General features: G+C 44.7%; 2 protein-coding genes and 1 long non-coding RNA gene across 4 annotated transcripts in view; 1 reads left to right on the top strand and 2 right to left on the bottom strand.

Annotated features, from left to right (window-relative positions):
* Positions 1 to 1,500, top strand: part of LOC127750798 (uncharacterized) — a 17,890-nt gene extending 16,390 nt beyond the window's left edge. The window contains exons 4-6 of the mRNA XM_052273293.1: positions 343 to 588; positions 677 to 906; positions 1,226 to 1,500. Of these exons, the coding sequence (XP_052129253.1) occupies positions 343 to 588; positions 677 to 906; positions 1,226 to 1,492 (743 nt within the window). The 3' untranslated portion in view covers positions 1,493 to 1,500. The remainder of the gene's footprint in view (positions 1 to 342; positions 589 to 676; positions 907 to 1,225) is intronic.
* Positions 1,501 to 5,454: 3,954 nt separating this feature from the next.
* On the bottom strand, positions 5,455 to 6,953 carry LOC127750796 (uncharacterized). Its single transcript, XM_052273292.1, has 2 exons — positions 6,685 to 6,953; positions 5,455 to 6,353 (listed from the first exon to the last, which is right to left on the bottom strand). The coding sequence occupies exons 1-2, from the start codon at positions 6,770 to 6,772 to the stop codon at positions 5,455 to 5,457; spliced, it is 987 nt and encodes a 328-aa protein (XP_052129252.1). The 5' UTR covers positions 6,773 to 6,953.
* A 1,789-nt stretch (positions 6,954 to 8,742) lies between these two features.
* LOC127750799 (uncharacterized) lies at positions 8,743 to 10,796 on the bottom strand. Of its 2 annotated transcripts, none has more exons than XR_008011848.1 (7): positions 10,649 to 10,796; positions 10,143 to 10,278; positions 9,827 to 9,970; positions 9,448 to 9,565; positions 9,239 to 9,371; positions 9,089 to 9,151; positions 8,743 to 8,917 (listed from the first exon to the last, which is right to left on the bottom strand). It is a non-coding gene; the product is annotated as an uncharacterized LOC127750799 (long non-coding RNA). The 2 variants fall into 2 exon arrangements; XR_008011849.1 differs by having other exon boundaries at positions 9,243 to 9,371.
* Between the last annotated feature and the right edge of the window lie 6,408 nt (positions 10,797 to 17,204).

Genomic DNA, 17,204 nt, shown 5'->3' with positions numbered 1-17,204 from the left:
AGAGCCCCGCGGACGAAATTTTCACCTTAGGTGCCAAAATGACGAGTTACCCCCTAGGAGACCATAAAAAAATGGCGACTTTTTTGGACTTGTTTTTTTTCTCCCACGCAACCTATTTGTACATGGCCTTTTTACGGCCCCCAGTGAGGTCCCACGATGGAGGTGGAGGTTTTTCTGGGGTCAAATGGGGTATCGCGGATCCAAAAAGGTATAGTAGGTTTACATGGCAGTTTTGGTTGTTGGCAAACATTTATATCAATGAGTCAGTGAGTGGGAGCGCAGTTGTATAGTATTGTTGTTGTTGATTTTTATCTGTTTACATATTTTATTATGTTTCAATAGATAACACTTCAGAAAACGCTTCACTTCAACCAGCTGAAACTCTAGTTGAATTCCGTGATGATATTGCTCGCAATGTCAGCAGATGGCTCAAGAGCAATGCTCCTGATATATTAGATGACGATGCAGATGATTTTGATACCAATCCAGACTTCAACATTACTGTTGCAAAAGGAGACGGGGGAATGTCTGGTGAAATTGAATGCCCTGTCAAGTCTTGCAGAAAAAAATACACCCTTCAGCACACAGGTTTGTAGAGTATAGAACTTAAACATACCCTTAGTTTCTTGGCACAATGAGTTCATTTTAGCATTTTATTATTCCTACTATCATTCAGGAGGCAGATGGTCTAATGGCAACTTGTATAGGCATATCAATAGTGAACACATATTGAAACCTATCAAACAAAAACAACAACAAGCCTCCTACAAAAAATTGACTGATATTTTTCAAAAAGTTGGTGCAGTGAGTGTAGCGGAGGCCATTGAGAGCAATTGTAGCCTTCCTCCTAGTTCTCTGACCCACACAGCCCTAGTTCATGATTCAACTCATGATAGTGATCCAGAGGTAGGGAGAAACATAATTATTTCTCAAACAAATAATTATTAGCATGAGTAAACTTGGGATTTTGTAAAATAGAAAACAGCACCAATCTGCTCTTTTTTCTATCTTTGGGGAATAACCTGCAAATGTTGAAACTCTAGTCCCATTTTATAAAAACATTTTTTTAAAATGTCTATAATGAAATTTTTAGAAGCCTGATACAAATATTGTAGGTTGTCCTCCACAGTTCTTTGTAATTTCTCTTATTTTGTACCTCATTATGTATGCAAAATAGGTATATGTACTGATGATAAGTCTAAATTATCTTTTATTTATTTTACAGGCTAAAAGTACTACTGGACTAGATGATGGAGAACAGTCACCTAAAGCGGGTTTGCTTAATAGGAGATCTAGACCAGGAAGATTTCCTTCTGATCTCAATGAAATAAGGATGTGCCCTGACACTGTGAAGGATTTTCACTCAGAGAGGAGGACCCCACCAGCAGCCCTCCTCTGTCAAGGAAGCAACAAAGAGACTGGTCACCCTACAGCAGAACACGTAGGACCCAAGGAAAGCTCCGAGAAGCTAGTGTCTCATGTCACACAATAAAGGAGTATTTTCCTGTATTGAATGAGTTACAAGTAGTGATAGCAGAAAATACTAGGCTCAAAGAACAGCTACTTGGAGCTTTGAAAAGGATACCTGAAACTACAGGACATTTTTGTCCAGATGGAAGCAATCTTCTGACAATGCTACTAGAGTGTGCTAAAAACAATGCAGGGAGGAAACGTAAAGGTTGGAGATATATTGATCCTCTAAAAGAATTTTGCACGATTATTTTTACACTTGGTGGGCCTCAAGTGTATGAAATACTTAGCAGAAATCTCCTCCTGCCTGCAATTCCTACTTGTTCAAGAATTCTTTATGCACATGAAAGCATTCAAGAAGGTGTTTTTCGCTTTAAAGAATTGAAGAGAATTATGACTGACAGAGGTTACCCGACAAACAAAGTTATTTTATCAGAGGATGGCACGGTAGTTACTGGGCGTATCCAGTATGATCCAAAAACCAATCAAGTTGTTGGCTTTTGTCTTCCTCTTCAAAATGGTGTACCTGTTCCGAATAGTTTCCCTGCAACTTCTGGCAAAGTAATCGAATCTTACTTTCAAAATGGGATAGTAAGTAAAAATGCTTATGTTGTCATGGCTCGCCCGGTATCTCCAGACTCCACTCCTTTCTGTGTGGGACTTTTTGGAACAGATAACAGGTTTAGCCACCTTGATGTATTGTCAAGATGGGAGTGGATGGACAAAGAAGCAACAAAAGAAGGTTTTCAAATTGTTGCTCATTCTGCAGATGGCGACGCAAAAGATTTAAAAGCAATGGTTATTAAGACCTTTTCTCCCGAACCTGCAAGGAAATGGCCATGGCTTCAAGCTTCCTTGGACCTCAGTGCAAAAATTATGGTTCAAGACACAATTCATCTTCTAGTTAAACTAAAATGCAAATTTCTCCATGTCTCAGATATCATGCCAATGGGCAAACACCATATAGTGTCAAGAGGACATATTGCTGCCCTAATAGAGAATGCGAGCAAAGGAAAACACAAGCTAACAGCATCTCTACTCACCCAGAAGGACAAGATGAATTTCAGGTCGGCACAAAAACTCTGCGACCTTATAGTTTGTGAGGAACTGGAGTGCGTCCCTGGCAGCAGTGCTACAATCACATTCTTAACCATGATGAGGGAGTTCTGCTCGGCTTTCCTTGATGTTGACCTTGCCACTTGTCAAAGAATATCCCGAGTGTTTAAGTGGCTCTTCTTTGTTAGATATTGGCGGAAATGGATTGATGAGACAGATGGGTACACTCTCCAACACAACTTTATCACCGCCAACTCCTTCACCTGCATGGAAATAAATGCTCATGCTCTTATTTTAATGGTAAGGAAGTTCAGAGATTCGGAGGAACCTGAACTCTTCCTCCCCTGGCTTTTTAGTAGTCAAGATTGTGAAGACTTTTTCAGGAAAAGCCGAGCAATGTCACCAACTCAGAGCACAATGGTGACCTTCAGCATTCTTGATCTCCAACACAAGACCAGAAGAACTGACTTCTTATCTCAAAGTTTCTCAAGACTCAAAAATGACTTTGAATTTCCTCGTTTGAAAAAGTTGTATGAGCATCAAGATCAACAGCCACACATCTCAATGGTCTTACCTGAAGATTATGAGATAGAGGAATTAGTTCAGAATTCACTTCAAGAGGCACTGGTCGAAGCTGTCAAATTTAAAATTGCAAAGCCAAAGTCAAAGTTTCCAGTTTGTCCTCTACAGACAGATTTCTCTGAAACAGAAGAAATTATATCAGAAGATGACAATGATTTTGAAATAGATGATCATACAACTGTCGATGGTCATGAAGATTTCACTGATTTTAATACATTTCAAGATGCAGTCAATGAGAATAGTACAGATGATGTAGAGGAAGACTTACTGGTATGTTGCACCGGTTCACTGGGAATGAGAAGTTTTGAGAATGTACCACTTAGCCCAACTAGCCCCTTTGTCGCAGTTTCTGATGGCAACGGGGAACGTTGTGTGATAAAAAAGTCATCACTCATATGGTTGCTGAGTAGTGGTGACACTCGAATCAGTAGTGACCGTCTTTTGAGAGTTCAAGCTGAGGAGGTACACCATAAAAGCAACAAAAATGTTCAGAAGCAACAACCGTTCAAAGAGGATAATATTTCTGAAGGCCGCTGGTACGCTTTTCTGTCAGAAGACAATTCAGTTGTTGTTGGCGAGTGTTAGCTTTCAGCTATCTCTCTGGTTCAACTTGGCGAGACCAGCAATATTCTAAAGCATCAGCTCCAGTGAAAGCAACCAACGAACAAACAAAACGAGGACTTGGTTGTCTCTGTGATTGGTATCACATTGGGAAAAATAGTAAATTGCAAAGAGTTAGTATGGATGTTCATGGTTATTACCCTATCGAAAACTATATCTGCTCCATTCCTAGACCAATTATCAAGAACCAAGTACTACTGCTACCATGCCCTCTCAAAGAAATTAAGAAGTTTCTTGATCGTAACTAGTCCTAAGGAGTTCCAAAAAGATTTCTACTTGTAATTATTTCACTATTTACTCTTATCTACTTTGTGATTAATCTGAGACTGTATTCTTTAGTCTTTATGTAGTTTAGTTTTTTTACCTGATTTGAAGTACATAGTGTTTGGACTTAATGTACAAGTGATAAAGAACTAGAATATTTTACATTACATGTTACTATTAATATTTAGTTTTAAAAGAAATCAAGATATAGTTATCTTATGTGCAATTGTTAGTCATTATAATTATTTGTAATTTTTATCTGAGACTGTATTCTTTAGGCTCTAGAGACTAACTTTTTGTTCCTGATTTTAAATTGCACTAATTACTTATGGGTGCAAAGTGATACAGAACTAGAATATGTTTCTATATTATTTGCTACTAATCCTGCATATAAAGAAAATTCAAGATACATATCTCATTCCGTGCAATTTTAGGTAAATGTATTCATTTGTGATATACACCTGTCATATGACTGACAGTTAAGGAAGGCTGGAGACTGTTACCTCACAGTTTTCCACTAGTTTTTCACTGGGTGTTTACTAGTTAAATTTCATTCTTGTCACCATTTTTAAGACTTGAGATTTGTTAGCAGATCTGCTCACTTTCTAAAGCAGATGTTTAATATTGTTTGACTAATTGTAATAAACATTTTATTTACAGCAAACTCAGTGTTTAATGTTTCTTCAAAAGGGTTTAGGATTTGTTCAAGCAGAAAACAACAATTGTATATCAATGGGAGTCTGTAAATTACTTACAGTCACATTCAACGCCCTTTTCTTTACAAATTTACACTTTTAAACACTTTTACTGCAGTTGCCCCCTGCCCCCTCCCAATTAACTCATACTCATTTACTGATACTATGAGAAAACATGCATTCAATCTTCAGGGAAACTGGGATGGCCCCTGTGAAGTGTAAAGTAGGCAAGCCCGTCAAACAATCACTGTTTGGCGGGATTGCCTATCTCACGAGTCACAGGGGCTCAATGCTGTGATCTGTCTTTACAAAGAAAAATTGTAAAATGCACACCTGAGCAGCTGACTACTCTTTTTAACATGTAACTGTCAAGGTCGAGGAATTTTTCCGAGCTCTGCCCTGCTGGCCCTATCCAGCTGACTCTACACAATCACGTAAACATAGGCATCAGTGCTCCAGAAATGCGCAAAAAATTGCAGGCTTTGCTGCCTGGGCTGTGGAATACATGCAGCAATATCTCAGATTGCTCTCAAACGGTAAAATTTTGCAATAATGCAGCAGTTTTCTGGTGAGACCGCATTGGATTTCACATGATTTCGGTGGATTTCACATGATTTCGGTGGATTTCGCATGATTTCAGAGGATTTCGCATGATTTTGGAGGATTTCGGTGGATTTCGTATGATTTCGGTGGATTACGAGGATTCCAAATGATTTCACTGATTTCGAATGATTGCAGGTGGATTTCAAATGATTTCAGAAGGATTTTAGGGTCCGTGTACACATGATTCCGGGAGTGGCGGCCCCCTCGGGTAAAGCCCTTCGGCACATAGTGAGGCGGTTCGCTCAGGGGGCTCACCAGCGCAGCTCAGGACAGCACCATCCGGTACAACCAGAGTCAAAAGATGGGTTTCGTTAAAAATTATGGGCACCGGAAATGCAAGGGTGTCGCTACAGACGAGGCCCACGTCTAAGTACATAGTTAAAATAACTTCCCTAACGCTACGGCGTATGCCGAGCGGAGGCAATGCACTACAAGAGAGCGGTCCGTTGAAAGTTACACCGGGAGGGAGCATTGACGCAGCATGCGCGTATGCATCTTCAAGCACAGGGCATGCGAGAGCGGAACTGGAGGGCGCAGTAGAGTACACAAGCAGTTTAGTCCACATATTGGCATCGTCGTCAGCAAGCTGTTTTAGACGCGCCACCTTCGCGCGAATCAGTTCTGACAGCTTCTGTAGCACTACACGATCGACGAAAACGGGTTGTCCAGCACCATCGTGCAGCTGCGACCACAACTCGTTCACGCGTACTTCGTGGAAGCTGACATACTCGGGGATGAACACCGAAGTGTTGGCGGGCGTAACGATACCGAGGTCCTCGTCCGGGAACAGGGCATCGTAGGCTGCGTTGGTTACGTTGCGAGCCACATTTACGTCGGCGCAAAACTCTGCGTTGTAGTAGGCGGTCGTCACATGGCACCTGCTGCGCGCGATGCTGTCCAGGATGTTGATGAAGTCGTGTACGCGTCTTGCTGAGCGGTGCCGCTGAAGCGTGATGCTCAGGGACCATACACCCTTGGGATGAAAGCTGGGGTTCACTGTAGCATACGCTACGGCCAATTGGTCCTCATCTAGGCCCGGTATACAGCCGACCGTCGCATCGCCTGAAGAAGAAGAAGAAAGAATGGGTTCCGATAAATGAATGTGTGCGCGCAAGTCTGTCTGTCTGTCTGTCTCTCTCTCTCTCTCTCTCTCTAAACCAATTTTAAATTCTCTCTCGCCCTTCCCACGCACGCGTCCCCGCAACCCCTCATCGGTGTAGTCTCGTTCGGAGTCGTAAACAAAGGTCAAAAGCGTCCGCGGGGCAGACGGCGCCGGTACAAGGCTCCTGCACAGCGACACACACACACACACACACACACACACACACACACACGGACGGACGGACGGACGAACACGGACACTCGCATGCTGGGACGTATGATTCGTACTTACCAAACACCCGGGTCTCGCAGGTAACAGTGGTAGGAATCCCCGTGCTGAGCGTAGCCGCCAAGAGAGCCGCAAACCACAACATTAACATGTTCGCCGGTGAGAATTTTGCTAGACAGTGCGCCTCAGGGATGCAGAGCGCGCGGGGGGCGCGGGAGGGTGGGGGCGGGCGCTCGACTGACAGCCGGCGGCAGCGGCTTCTCCGAGCGCGAGAGAGAAACGAGATGTTCGGGCAGGTCCGGGCCCGAGCGACCGGCGGACCGATGCTCCTCGAGACGCACACAATGGACTTTATACCGATGCGGGTGCGGAGGGGAAGGCGCAGATAGACCCTTCTCAGAAAGAAAGAAAAAAAAAGGCTTGCAAAAAGAACACTCAAAAAAGCTTCTCACCGGTGAAAGTGCGAAGATGAACACTTCTGGTCAGAAATTTCTTGTTGAACACAGAACACTCACACGTGAGCTCTGCAAAATCGCTATTTTAGGCCGACAGTCGCTACATGCCGTGAGGCTCGGGCGGTCTGTGACTGTACTGGCAGTGGTCTGCACAAGCAGCTACGAGAGACGTTCTGGGCGTGGCGGAGCGTTGCGCACATGAGTGTGGGAGTGACGGAGCGTGGTGACGTGCCGAGAGCCGCCGCCGCCGCCCCGAATGTAGGCACCCCAACGTGCACCCCCGTTTCCCACACCTCAAGCGGCTGCGGTCTGTGCAGGTCGAGGCTGTCTGGCGCGGTCGGCCTAAAACACCGATCTGGTGACTACGCACAAAATGTTGTTCCAGTCACCAGCGATACCTCCAATCATTTAAATCGTTTCCAATCGTTTAAAAAGTGAGGTACCCCTCGGTTTGTGCTGATTTTCTGTGAAAATTTCTTGTTGTATACAGAAAAACTATAATGGGTTTTCACCGGTGTGGGTGCGGAAATGTGAAAGCAAATAGTCACTCTCCGAAAAAATCCTTGTTGCATACAAATTTCACAAGGGGCTACTCAGTGGTGTCGGTACGGAAATGTGAAAAAACAAAAGACTCTTTCCGGAAAGAAAAAATTGCTTGCTGCAAACCGAACACTCAAAGGGCTTCTCTCCGGCGAAGGCGCGAAGATGAACACATAAATATAGCTTCTGGTTACTATAGTGCGGCCTAGGAAAGAGCCTGGCGGAGCTAGTGTTGCAGCAGCGGGGGCTCGCCTACCTGCTTCCGAGGGACCATGCGACAGGGTGGGTGAGACCCGAGCAAGTCAATGAGTTGCGGCGGTAGCTGAGGAGGCAGTAGTTAAGAACTGCTTCTATAAGCCAGCCTCTTTCCTAGCGTGGTCCCAGCAATTGCTTGTTGCATACAGAACACTCATGTGGTTTTTCACCCGTGTCGTGCGGAGATGAACACGTGAGCCCTCTCGACGAAAATTTATTTTGGTACGCCGTGCATTCAAAAGGCTTTTCACTGGTGTGGGTGCTGAAATGTTTTCGCTGATCTCAACTCACCGGAAATTTATTGTTGCATATAAATCCCTCAAAGGGCTTTTCGCCGGCGCGGGGCGGAAATGTGTTTGTGGGCGCCGAGGCGAACAATCTGTGCCGGCTTGCGCTCATTTTCTGGGCAAATTTTTTGTTGCATACAGAAAACGCAAAGAGGTTGTCACCGTCGTGGGTACGGCAATGTGAAAGCGGATAGACACTCTCCGAAAAAATATCTTGTCGCAAACCGAACACAAACACACAAACAAACAAACACACACACACACGAGCGCGCACACACACACACACACACGCACACACACACACACGCACACACACACACTTGACAAACAAAGAAAAATCATGTTATCAAAAATGTTTATTTTATTGTGTTAGGTGCATACAAAATCAATCATCTTTGTTACAAACAGCCTCGAAACACATTCTAAAGTCCCACAGCAATGTATTTTTATGAAAGCTTAGTAGTTCTAGCAACATTACTTGTTCTCTATAATCAAGCTTGTCTACCTTATTGAGGTACAAATTAGTGATAATACTTTTACGATCATAATATGCAAATTTTATATTTGTTTCATGCGCATGCAAAAAACAATGATATGTAAAGCAATGCATTGGCTCATAAGATACCGAATACACCAAATATGTATCATAGACTTCTACAATAATGGAAGTCAAGCATCTAGCATGACGATTAATTCAGCCCATACTTTCTGTTCACGTAGTTGAGCCGTTTGCCTCAAAATGTCAAATAAACCAGAGTCCTAAAAAAGAAACAAAAAAACAACATTAAAAATTGATGACATTTTATTTCAGTTGACTTATATTGAAACACCAAAACTTAAACAAGAGATTTGAATGCATTGTGAATCCACATCTCAGATGATTTTCTAGTTTCATGAAAGGGCGACGTATTTGCATTGACTCCATCTTACCATCATTTATCGTCTCAGTTGGAGCAAGTCTTTAAAGTTTAAAGGGGTTAGCATCTAGTTATCCTACAAAGGTACAAATAAATTATTGGAAAAACTCTGGATATATTGTATAAAAGAAAATGAAACCGCAGCCATTATTGCATTACTAACCTACATTATCATGTTAAGTGATGATCAAGATGGCAGGGCTTCAACGGGACACCGTTGATGTGTAATCACTGTCTTTGGCAGGTACCTCACTCACTGATGAGACTTGGAGAGAAACCATCAAATGTACAGAAGCCTAGATCCACAATAGATGTTTAATGGGCATAATGACCACACTCAGACTAACATTCAACTAAGATAATAATACTTACTTGGATTGGTTTCATGTACCACTGTATTTTAGCACACATTCAATGGAAAACTTAATACAGCTCTGGAAAGCAGCCACAAATTTTAAGTTTCACAAACCTACAATAATGTTAAGGTTGCCTGTAAAGAGTGAGAGCTAGCTTTAAAAACAAGAAGAACACTACTTATTCAAACAAAGGAGGGAGAGAATTTTTTATGACAAAGCAGATTTCCAAAGCAATAGAGGGAATAGAAAACCCTTAATCTAAAATGACCAAAAGTCATGTTACGATGATGAGAATGATTTAAACCAGACCTATTTCTATCAGTACAAGTAAAACTGCGAAATCTACTAAAAGCAGATCTTGGCCTTTAGCAACTAACAGGCTTCTAGATACTCACCAAGTTTAGGATAACCAAAAGTAGTTAGTATTCGATTAGAATTCAATACAATCATCTTCCTGTGATTAATTACCATGAATAAGTCAGGGGTGGGCTTTGCCCAACAAGTCTTGATTCTCAGTGGTTGGTCAAACGATTCATTTCCTACAAAAAGATAAGAAATAATTAGATTCTTTGATCGACAAGTTACTAGGTGCTAACACTTGGCACCTAGTTGATAACAAGTAGGTTGAACACCATATGCATGATTGAAAATCAGTAAGAATCCGATGACAGTGTATAAGAAAATAGTGATCACAAAGACTGCCATACTCACAAACAAACATACTGCAGTAACACAACAAACGCCATACTGTATCTATCTTCCAAAAGGAATTCTGAACGATGAATAAACGGTGAACACAATATTCTGTGGTTTATTTCACAGAAACTGACAATCAAATTAAAATTATCTGAAAAGAAAAGCATATCAGTTAGCTATCATAGGAGATATATGAAGAGATAATTTTAATTCTAGGTAAAAGTTTGGTTTGTAGGTAAGGCTAAGAATTCTCCTTTGAAAACAACAAAGAAAGGTTAGAGAACCGGACAGAACGACCAACCACCTGAAGCTTGGACAAAGTGGGTTAACCTACTTCATCCAAGGCGTAAGTGTGAAGCAATTACAGGGGTTAGAAAACTGCACGATATTAGAAGCTGCAGGTTAAAAGTCGATGAAATAACTTCCAAAAGCTTTCACCTTATCGACATAACCACAACAAAGAAAAGAGGCTTCAGCAAAAGTTTGAAATAGTTAGCTGTATCCACACTACCTACACCTACTTTCGAGAATTCAGTTGGTAATATGACCAGTCAAAGAATATTTTAATTATCAGTGACACTCTTGAACCTAAAAAGTAGAAATGTGTTAAGTCCTCTACTATACAAAACTAAAATAGAATACTTCGCGCAAAATTGCCGGGATGACGCAGACGCGAAGGAAGGAAAGCTGTGCTAGGGTGAGGGTGGAAGGCAGAGACGGCCATACCAACCATCACACAAATTTAGTATTTCCTGTCACGTCACAATTAGCTTCAGATATACCATGAGAAATGTGAAGTGATCTCCAAAAACGATACTTGCTATTTTTTCTGGGGTAATTGTTTTCATCCCCCGTTTAAAATTGGTCTGTTTTGTATAGTGAGCAAATGTTGGTAGACACAAGTCTGTCTGCTGATCGAATGTGTCGAACACATTCTCATTCCGTGTGGTACAGATGTTGTTCTGCTACTGGAAGTTTAGCTAAATTTTGAAAAAGAAAACATTATTTGTTCTATTTCCTTTAAAACATGACAGTATGTTAAAAAGTAGTGTAAGTGTCTCTTTTCCGTATGCTGTCCGTTTCTTTCCTACGCTTCCAATTTCAATCAAGTTTTATATAAGTGTCTCTTTTCCCTATTCTGTTCGTTTCTTTCCTAGGCTTCCAATTTCAATCAAGTTTTATATAAGAATAACTTCCGAGATGCAGTATCATCATGTATTTCAAATTGACCATCACATTTTTGAGGGAAAACGAATTGATTACATATCAATACATTGCATCCTTATTACCATTCTCCCAATGGTCACATTCCTGGTGGCTTTTGCAGTAAAAATTCAACTATTTTGCTGCGAGTGGGGAGATCAGAGTTGTGAATAGTTCTAGGGCGTAGGCAAGTGAATCTTCATTGGTGCATAAAAAGGCAACTTTCTCTTCATCCCTCATTCAATAAACGTAACTGAGACGTAACACTTGGTAGCCGGTGTAAAAGATGATGGATTAAAGTCGCGTCAACTGCACCGTACTTGTACTTGTAATTACGACTCAACTGGGGTAGAGATATCGGAAAACCAGACTCGAAATCGAAAGAATGAGAAAATGGATAGCTGGAAACGCCTGGCTGTGAGGCTAGGGCAGAGTGGCTTGACTGAGTATGAGAAATATCGCAGTCATATGGGGTGACCTCTAGGAGGGATAACCTCTAGATGTTTCCGTAAACGGGTAATCCAATTGTCTTTTTCAAAAAATATTACTAGCTATATGTACGCCAGACCACGTCTCGCGTAACAGGCTTCGCGATATCTCACGAAACACTGTTACGCTGTGACGCGCCTGGCGCACATATAGCTAGGCCTGCGGCGCTGACACCCAAGACGGGGTAATAGGAGTGTATATACAATTTTTCGAAATGAAGTCTTTTGAACGATTTAATAGACCATTTGATCATTTTCACCTCATTTTTGCCAAGAATATTGCCCCCTAGCACCTAAACGGTACAAAATAGAGCCAAACGGACGAAATTTTCGCCCACAGGGCTCTACTTTGACGAGTTACCCCTTATGAACCCATACAAAAAATATTTGATAAAAATACATATTCCGACCTGTAGTTTTTGATTTTTTAAAAAGCCAATTTTTGAGCTAGAATGCTCATCTTCGAACTCGATCTGTCTTTTTATGATACAAAACGACCCTGAAAATCCCAGGTCGCTATCTCAATTCTCTCTCGAGTTATCGTGCGGACAGACATGCAAACAAACAGACAAACAGACAAACAGAATGAAACTTTTCCGGTCAGTGGAGTTATGGGCTTCGCTAATCGCTCAGCCAAAAAAGTCAAAATAAAAGAACTAGGTAGATGTACGCCAGACCACGTCTCGCTCGAACTTGAGCGAAGTCAGGACGCCAGTGACGATGCCGTCCGACACAGTGGGCTGATCGTGGCACTTCTGTACTACCTGCGGGTCGGCCGTGAGTTTCCTCTGCGCAGCGCGGTGTCCGCCTCTTGGTCATGCGCGCTCTCGTCCTGCTGATCATCCCGTCCTTTCTGTAGGCCCGACAGGCATCCCCGCCGGGGCCGAGGGTAGAGGCGGAGGCACGCCACCAGGGACGGTCCGGCCACCACCATCCGGCACGCCTAGTGGTCGCTCCTTGCGTGCGACTCCCTCCGTCCTGCGGACCACGCGTCCCGCTCGCTTTGCCGGGGCTGCTGGTGGGACGCGCCCCGCGGACCACGAGAGCCGCGCCCCTCCCCCGCGAGTTCGACCCGCGGCAACCCTGGCCCCGCCCTGGCGCTATTGATGTCGCTCCCTCTTGCACTGGTTGTGGGCTGTCGCCGCCTACCTGGATGCCCATCCTGAACATCGCTCATGCCCCCTTGATTCGAGCAACCGTTGAAAAGAACGCCACTTTCGCTCTGGAACATGTACTCCTTTGTGTCCGTCGCCGTGCTCTTCTGGTGACCGGGCGCGCGGCCGGCTGCACGCACTGCTTGTGCCCGACCAGGGCACGGATGAGGGACGGCGCACTGCGTGCTGAGCGTGGCCCTGGGGGAGCGCACACGTACTGCTTGGCACTGGCTGGGGCCGCGGCGGGGTCCCGTCGATTTCGGACATACCTGAGGCACTCAGCCCTGGGTCCCGTCTACTGCGGACATAGAGGGGAGAAACGGGGGATTGTGGGGTGAACAGGAAAATTGTCGATTGTGGACATCGCCGGGCGGGCGCGTAAGCGTGGACCTAGGTGCTAGAAGCCCTTCGAGTGTTCAGTGTGCGGCAAGAAATTTGCGGATATAGGTTTCCTTCATCGTCACGAGCGGACCCACACGCAAGAAAAAACTTTTCTACTGCACCATGTGCGACAAGGAGTATGCAGACCTAAGGTGCGATGACACACACAGGAGAGAAGCCACACAAGTGCACTGTGTGCGAAAGGAAAATGGCAGAAATTGCACAATTGAAGTGCCAGTTACGCCCTGGGGACGGGGAGGGGGGGGGGCGCTTTTGAGTGCAGTGTGTGTGTGCAATAAGAAATTTACAACGGGCGGAACTTTGCGTTCTCATCTGCGGACCCACACAGGAGAGAAGCCCTTCGAGTGCACCGAGTGCACCAAGAGATTCAGGACCCCCTCCCCTCCGCTCACATGTCCAGGTCCACACCAGAGAGAGAGGGAGAGAGGGAGAGAGGAAGTTCGAGTGCACGGAGTGCGACGTGAAATGTTTGAACGCTGTCACCCTGCGATCACATCTTCGAACTCACATGGGAGAGAAGCCTTACGAGTGCATCGTGTGCAAAAAGAACAAGAACCACCGCACCCACACCGGAGAAAGGCCCGGTGTGAAACAAAACCGATTGTGTCTGTAATCGACAATTTCCCCTTCCACGCACACAAGTCAACCGTTTCTCCGTAACCGTATGTCCGCAATCGACGTACACTCGTGGCGGCGAACAGCGGAGCCTTCCTGACGCTCATCTCACCCCTTGGCCTCGGGGAATAGCACCTTGCGGGGCGTGGCGCGTCCACGAGGTGCCCAAGTACCCGTTCACCTACGACTCCGGAGAAGATGCCCACGATACACCCCTTTAACGTCCAGGCTCTTCAGCGGACGACGCGATAATCATTCGAACGTAGACAAATAAGACTTTGAAACGAAATAGAGATAAAATCCACGTCGCCATACGACCGGCTGCACGACTCTGCAGAGAGGGAACAAAGAGGCAGCGGGCCAGCGCCTGGCAGTGCCCAGAAGGCCCCCGAGTTTTCGACTTTCTGCTTAAGTTGTGACTCGCTCGATTCGTCCATCAAACTGCCGTTCCCTTTGTGCATCGGCCTCAAACGCGCGCGACGAGCATCAGCTTTAAAACGCACGACGAGGGAATTCCATGGACCGCCATCCTCAGGGCCGCCGTGACCTGGACACCTGGACCAACCACTTCTGCCAAGGCCAAGGCTGCATCAGCTTTAAAGAGTGCTGTCAGGAAGCAGACCGCAACCAGCAGTAAATACCGATAATTCCACAATTATACGTCCAATTTTTGGCATGAAATTTAATTTGCAGGGTCGCTGTGGATCGAGACAAATAAGCACCCCCTCCCCCCCCTTCCCGACTCGGTAGCACTCCTTCCAGTGGTGTAACCAAGAGAAAATGAGTGTAGAAGAGCAGCCAATGGCCACCAGCATAGATCCCAGGAGCGTGCGGTGGTGCCCCTATCGCCTCCCCGGGGAGTAGGCATCCCGCTCGCACGCGTGCATGCGGTACAGGCTCCCTTATCGTGCCGTGCATTGCGAATCAGTCTGGTGGCCGATGACGCACCCGGGCTTAAGGTCCGCGACGACGACCCCTCTGAAGCGCGCCGAGGAAATGCAGAGAAATGAGCGAGCAGCGAGTCGTCAGCCGTGGACCTACCGGAGCCACCCTTCGTAAAACTGGCGCTGAAGCGAACCGCAACTGTCATCGCCAGCCGGGTGGGGGGCGGAAAGGAACGGGGTTGCTGCGGTGGAGGAAGGTGGAAGAAGTGATCTCCGAAAGCCCGCGCTCGAGCCCTACCCCCTTAACCTCACCACCTACGTGACATCGTAAGTATTAATTCGAATCAAAACTTTATTGTTTCTGAAAGAAAGCTTAACAGGTTGGGTCACACGTGGGCACATGGTGGCCGCATATGCCTTGCTGGAGAAAGTCACTCCGCGCGATTTATCTATGACTCAACGTGTTTAAGCGAGAGGTGAGGTTCACTCAATTGATCATTTCTGTTTTAAACATTACAGTTCTTTGATCCTACGGCTTTCCAAGCGGAACTCTGCTCCTATCACCATGGACCAGTAAGTACAAGAATAATGTCAATGTGCAAAGGTGTGAGTACTTCTGTGTCGATCCTCCGTGAGAAGCTAGTCTTTGTATTGGTAGTAGTGCAAGAAATGCACTTTCATTCCTCACCATTAACTCATGCAAATGGCAAACGAGTCCAAAATGATGAGTAAAAGTTTGAAGGAAGGGTTATTGGGAATTAACTTAATTCTGTCATGAACTTTTCCTTGGCACAGGCGTTGATGTAATCAAAATGAACAAAACCTTTGATTTTCATTATTGACCAGTGTTTTCTCTGAACATGCAGCCTTGCCGTGTGTTTTGTGTTGACTCCTGGAGTTCAGGGAACCTTGCGACCCCAGCCGTCTACGGCTGCTGGAGTCTCTGGATCGCAGCAAGAACAGTTAATGCCTTCAGCTGCTGCAGTCAGCGAAACCCAGCGACAGCGACCCCAGTTGTCATCAGCTCCAAGAGTCCCCGAAACCCAGCGACCCCAGTTGTCTTCAGCTCCCAGACTCCCCGAAACCCAGCGATCCCAGTTTTCTAACACCCTTAGTTTTGCTGAACCTAAACTGTTTTCTGCAACTCCCAGAGTGCCAGAACCAAAACGACCCATGCCTTCCTTAGATTTTAGTTTCTCTCAACCCCAAAAGCTTCCTTCATCTTCTAGGGCGACTGAACTGAAACGACCCTTGCTTTCTTTGAATGCTAGTTTCTCTCAATCGCAACGGTTTTCTACAACTCCTAGAGCTTCTGAATCCCGACGACCCAAGCTATCTAGTTTCTCCCAATCCCAATGGTCTCTGCAATCAAGACCTTCACTTTCGCATTTTGACGATCCCCAGCCTGGGTGTTCCAAGGACCTTCCTCCAGAGCCTTTGATTATCTCGTCTGATGAGAGTAATGGTGAGTGTCATTTAGTATGTAGGAAATTCTCATTAAATAACTTAGAATTCAATATCTTTCATATTTAGACTGTTTATTTATCTCATGACTTCTTCAGCAGGACCAGCGCAACCCAGGGACGATGTTCTCCTATTCTCTGAGGATGACAATTTGCCAGCTCCTTCGTCTCAGCGGGGTGTGGCAGCATCCACAAGTTTAAGTTCTGAAGCAGGTCAGTCTGGGGCATTACTGCAATTTTCATGTACCGTTTTAAGATGCTCTATCTAACATTAAACTGTTTCTTTCTAGATGATAAGAAAGAGTCTCTATCCAAGAAAATGAAAAGCTTCTTCTCAATGGCAGCTGACCGCTATAGAAAGTCTGATCAGAAAGTGCGTAGTGACAGTTCTGCAGCTTCCTTCAAATCTTCCCAACCTCTACAAACCAAACACGCAGGCAAGAGTCATTCTAAGAATCTTGGGAAAAGTTCCACGGCAACTAGAGCCAATATCAGCTCATCTTCTGAAGGTATTTTAAATCAATTTTTAACCTACAATAATCATACTAGATTTGTGCCTGACTTAACTCTGTTCTTATTTACTGTAATTTTAGAGAAAATGCCTGCCAAGAAAAGGAGACAACACAGTGGTTCAGATGATGATCCTCACCAAGGGAAGTGTTCTATTTGCTTTGTGAAGAAAGCAAACATGAAACTACGTTGCAGACACATTTATTGTGAAAGCTGTTTGAAGAAACTTAAGGCGAACAAGAAACCTTGCCCTAACTGCGGTCAAACCTTCCGCGTTTGGGAAAAACTGTTCATTTAATTGATTTTGTTTTGTTTTTCTGAATCATTTCTAGTTTTGTTTACCCTATTTGTAATGTTC

This window comes from Frankliniella occidentalis, unplaced genomic scaffold, assembly GCF_000697945.3.
Source record: "Frankliniella occidentalis isolate FOCC.00 unplaced genomic scaffold, Focc_3.1 Scaffold262, whole genome shotgun sequence".
Classification (NCBI taxonomy): Eukaryota; Metazoa; Arthropoda; class Insecta; order Thysanoptera; family Thripidae; genus Frankliniella; species Frankliniella occidentalis.
This window is presented reverse-complemented; position numbering and strand designations above follow the sequence as displayed.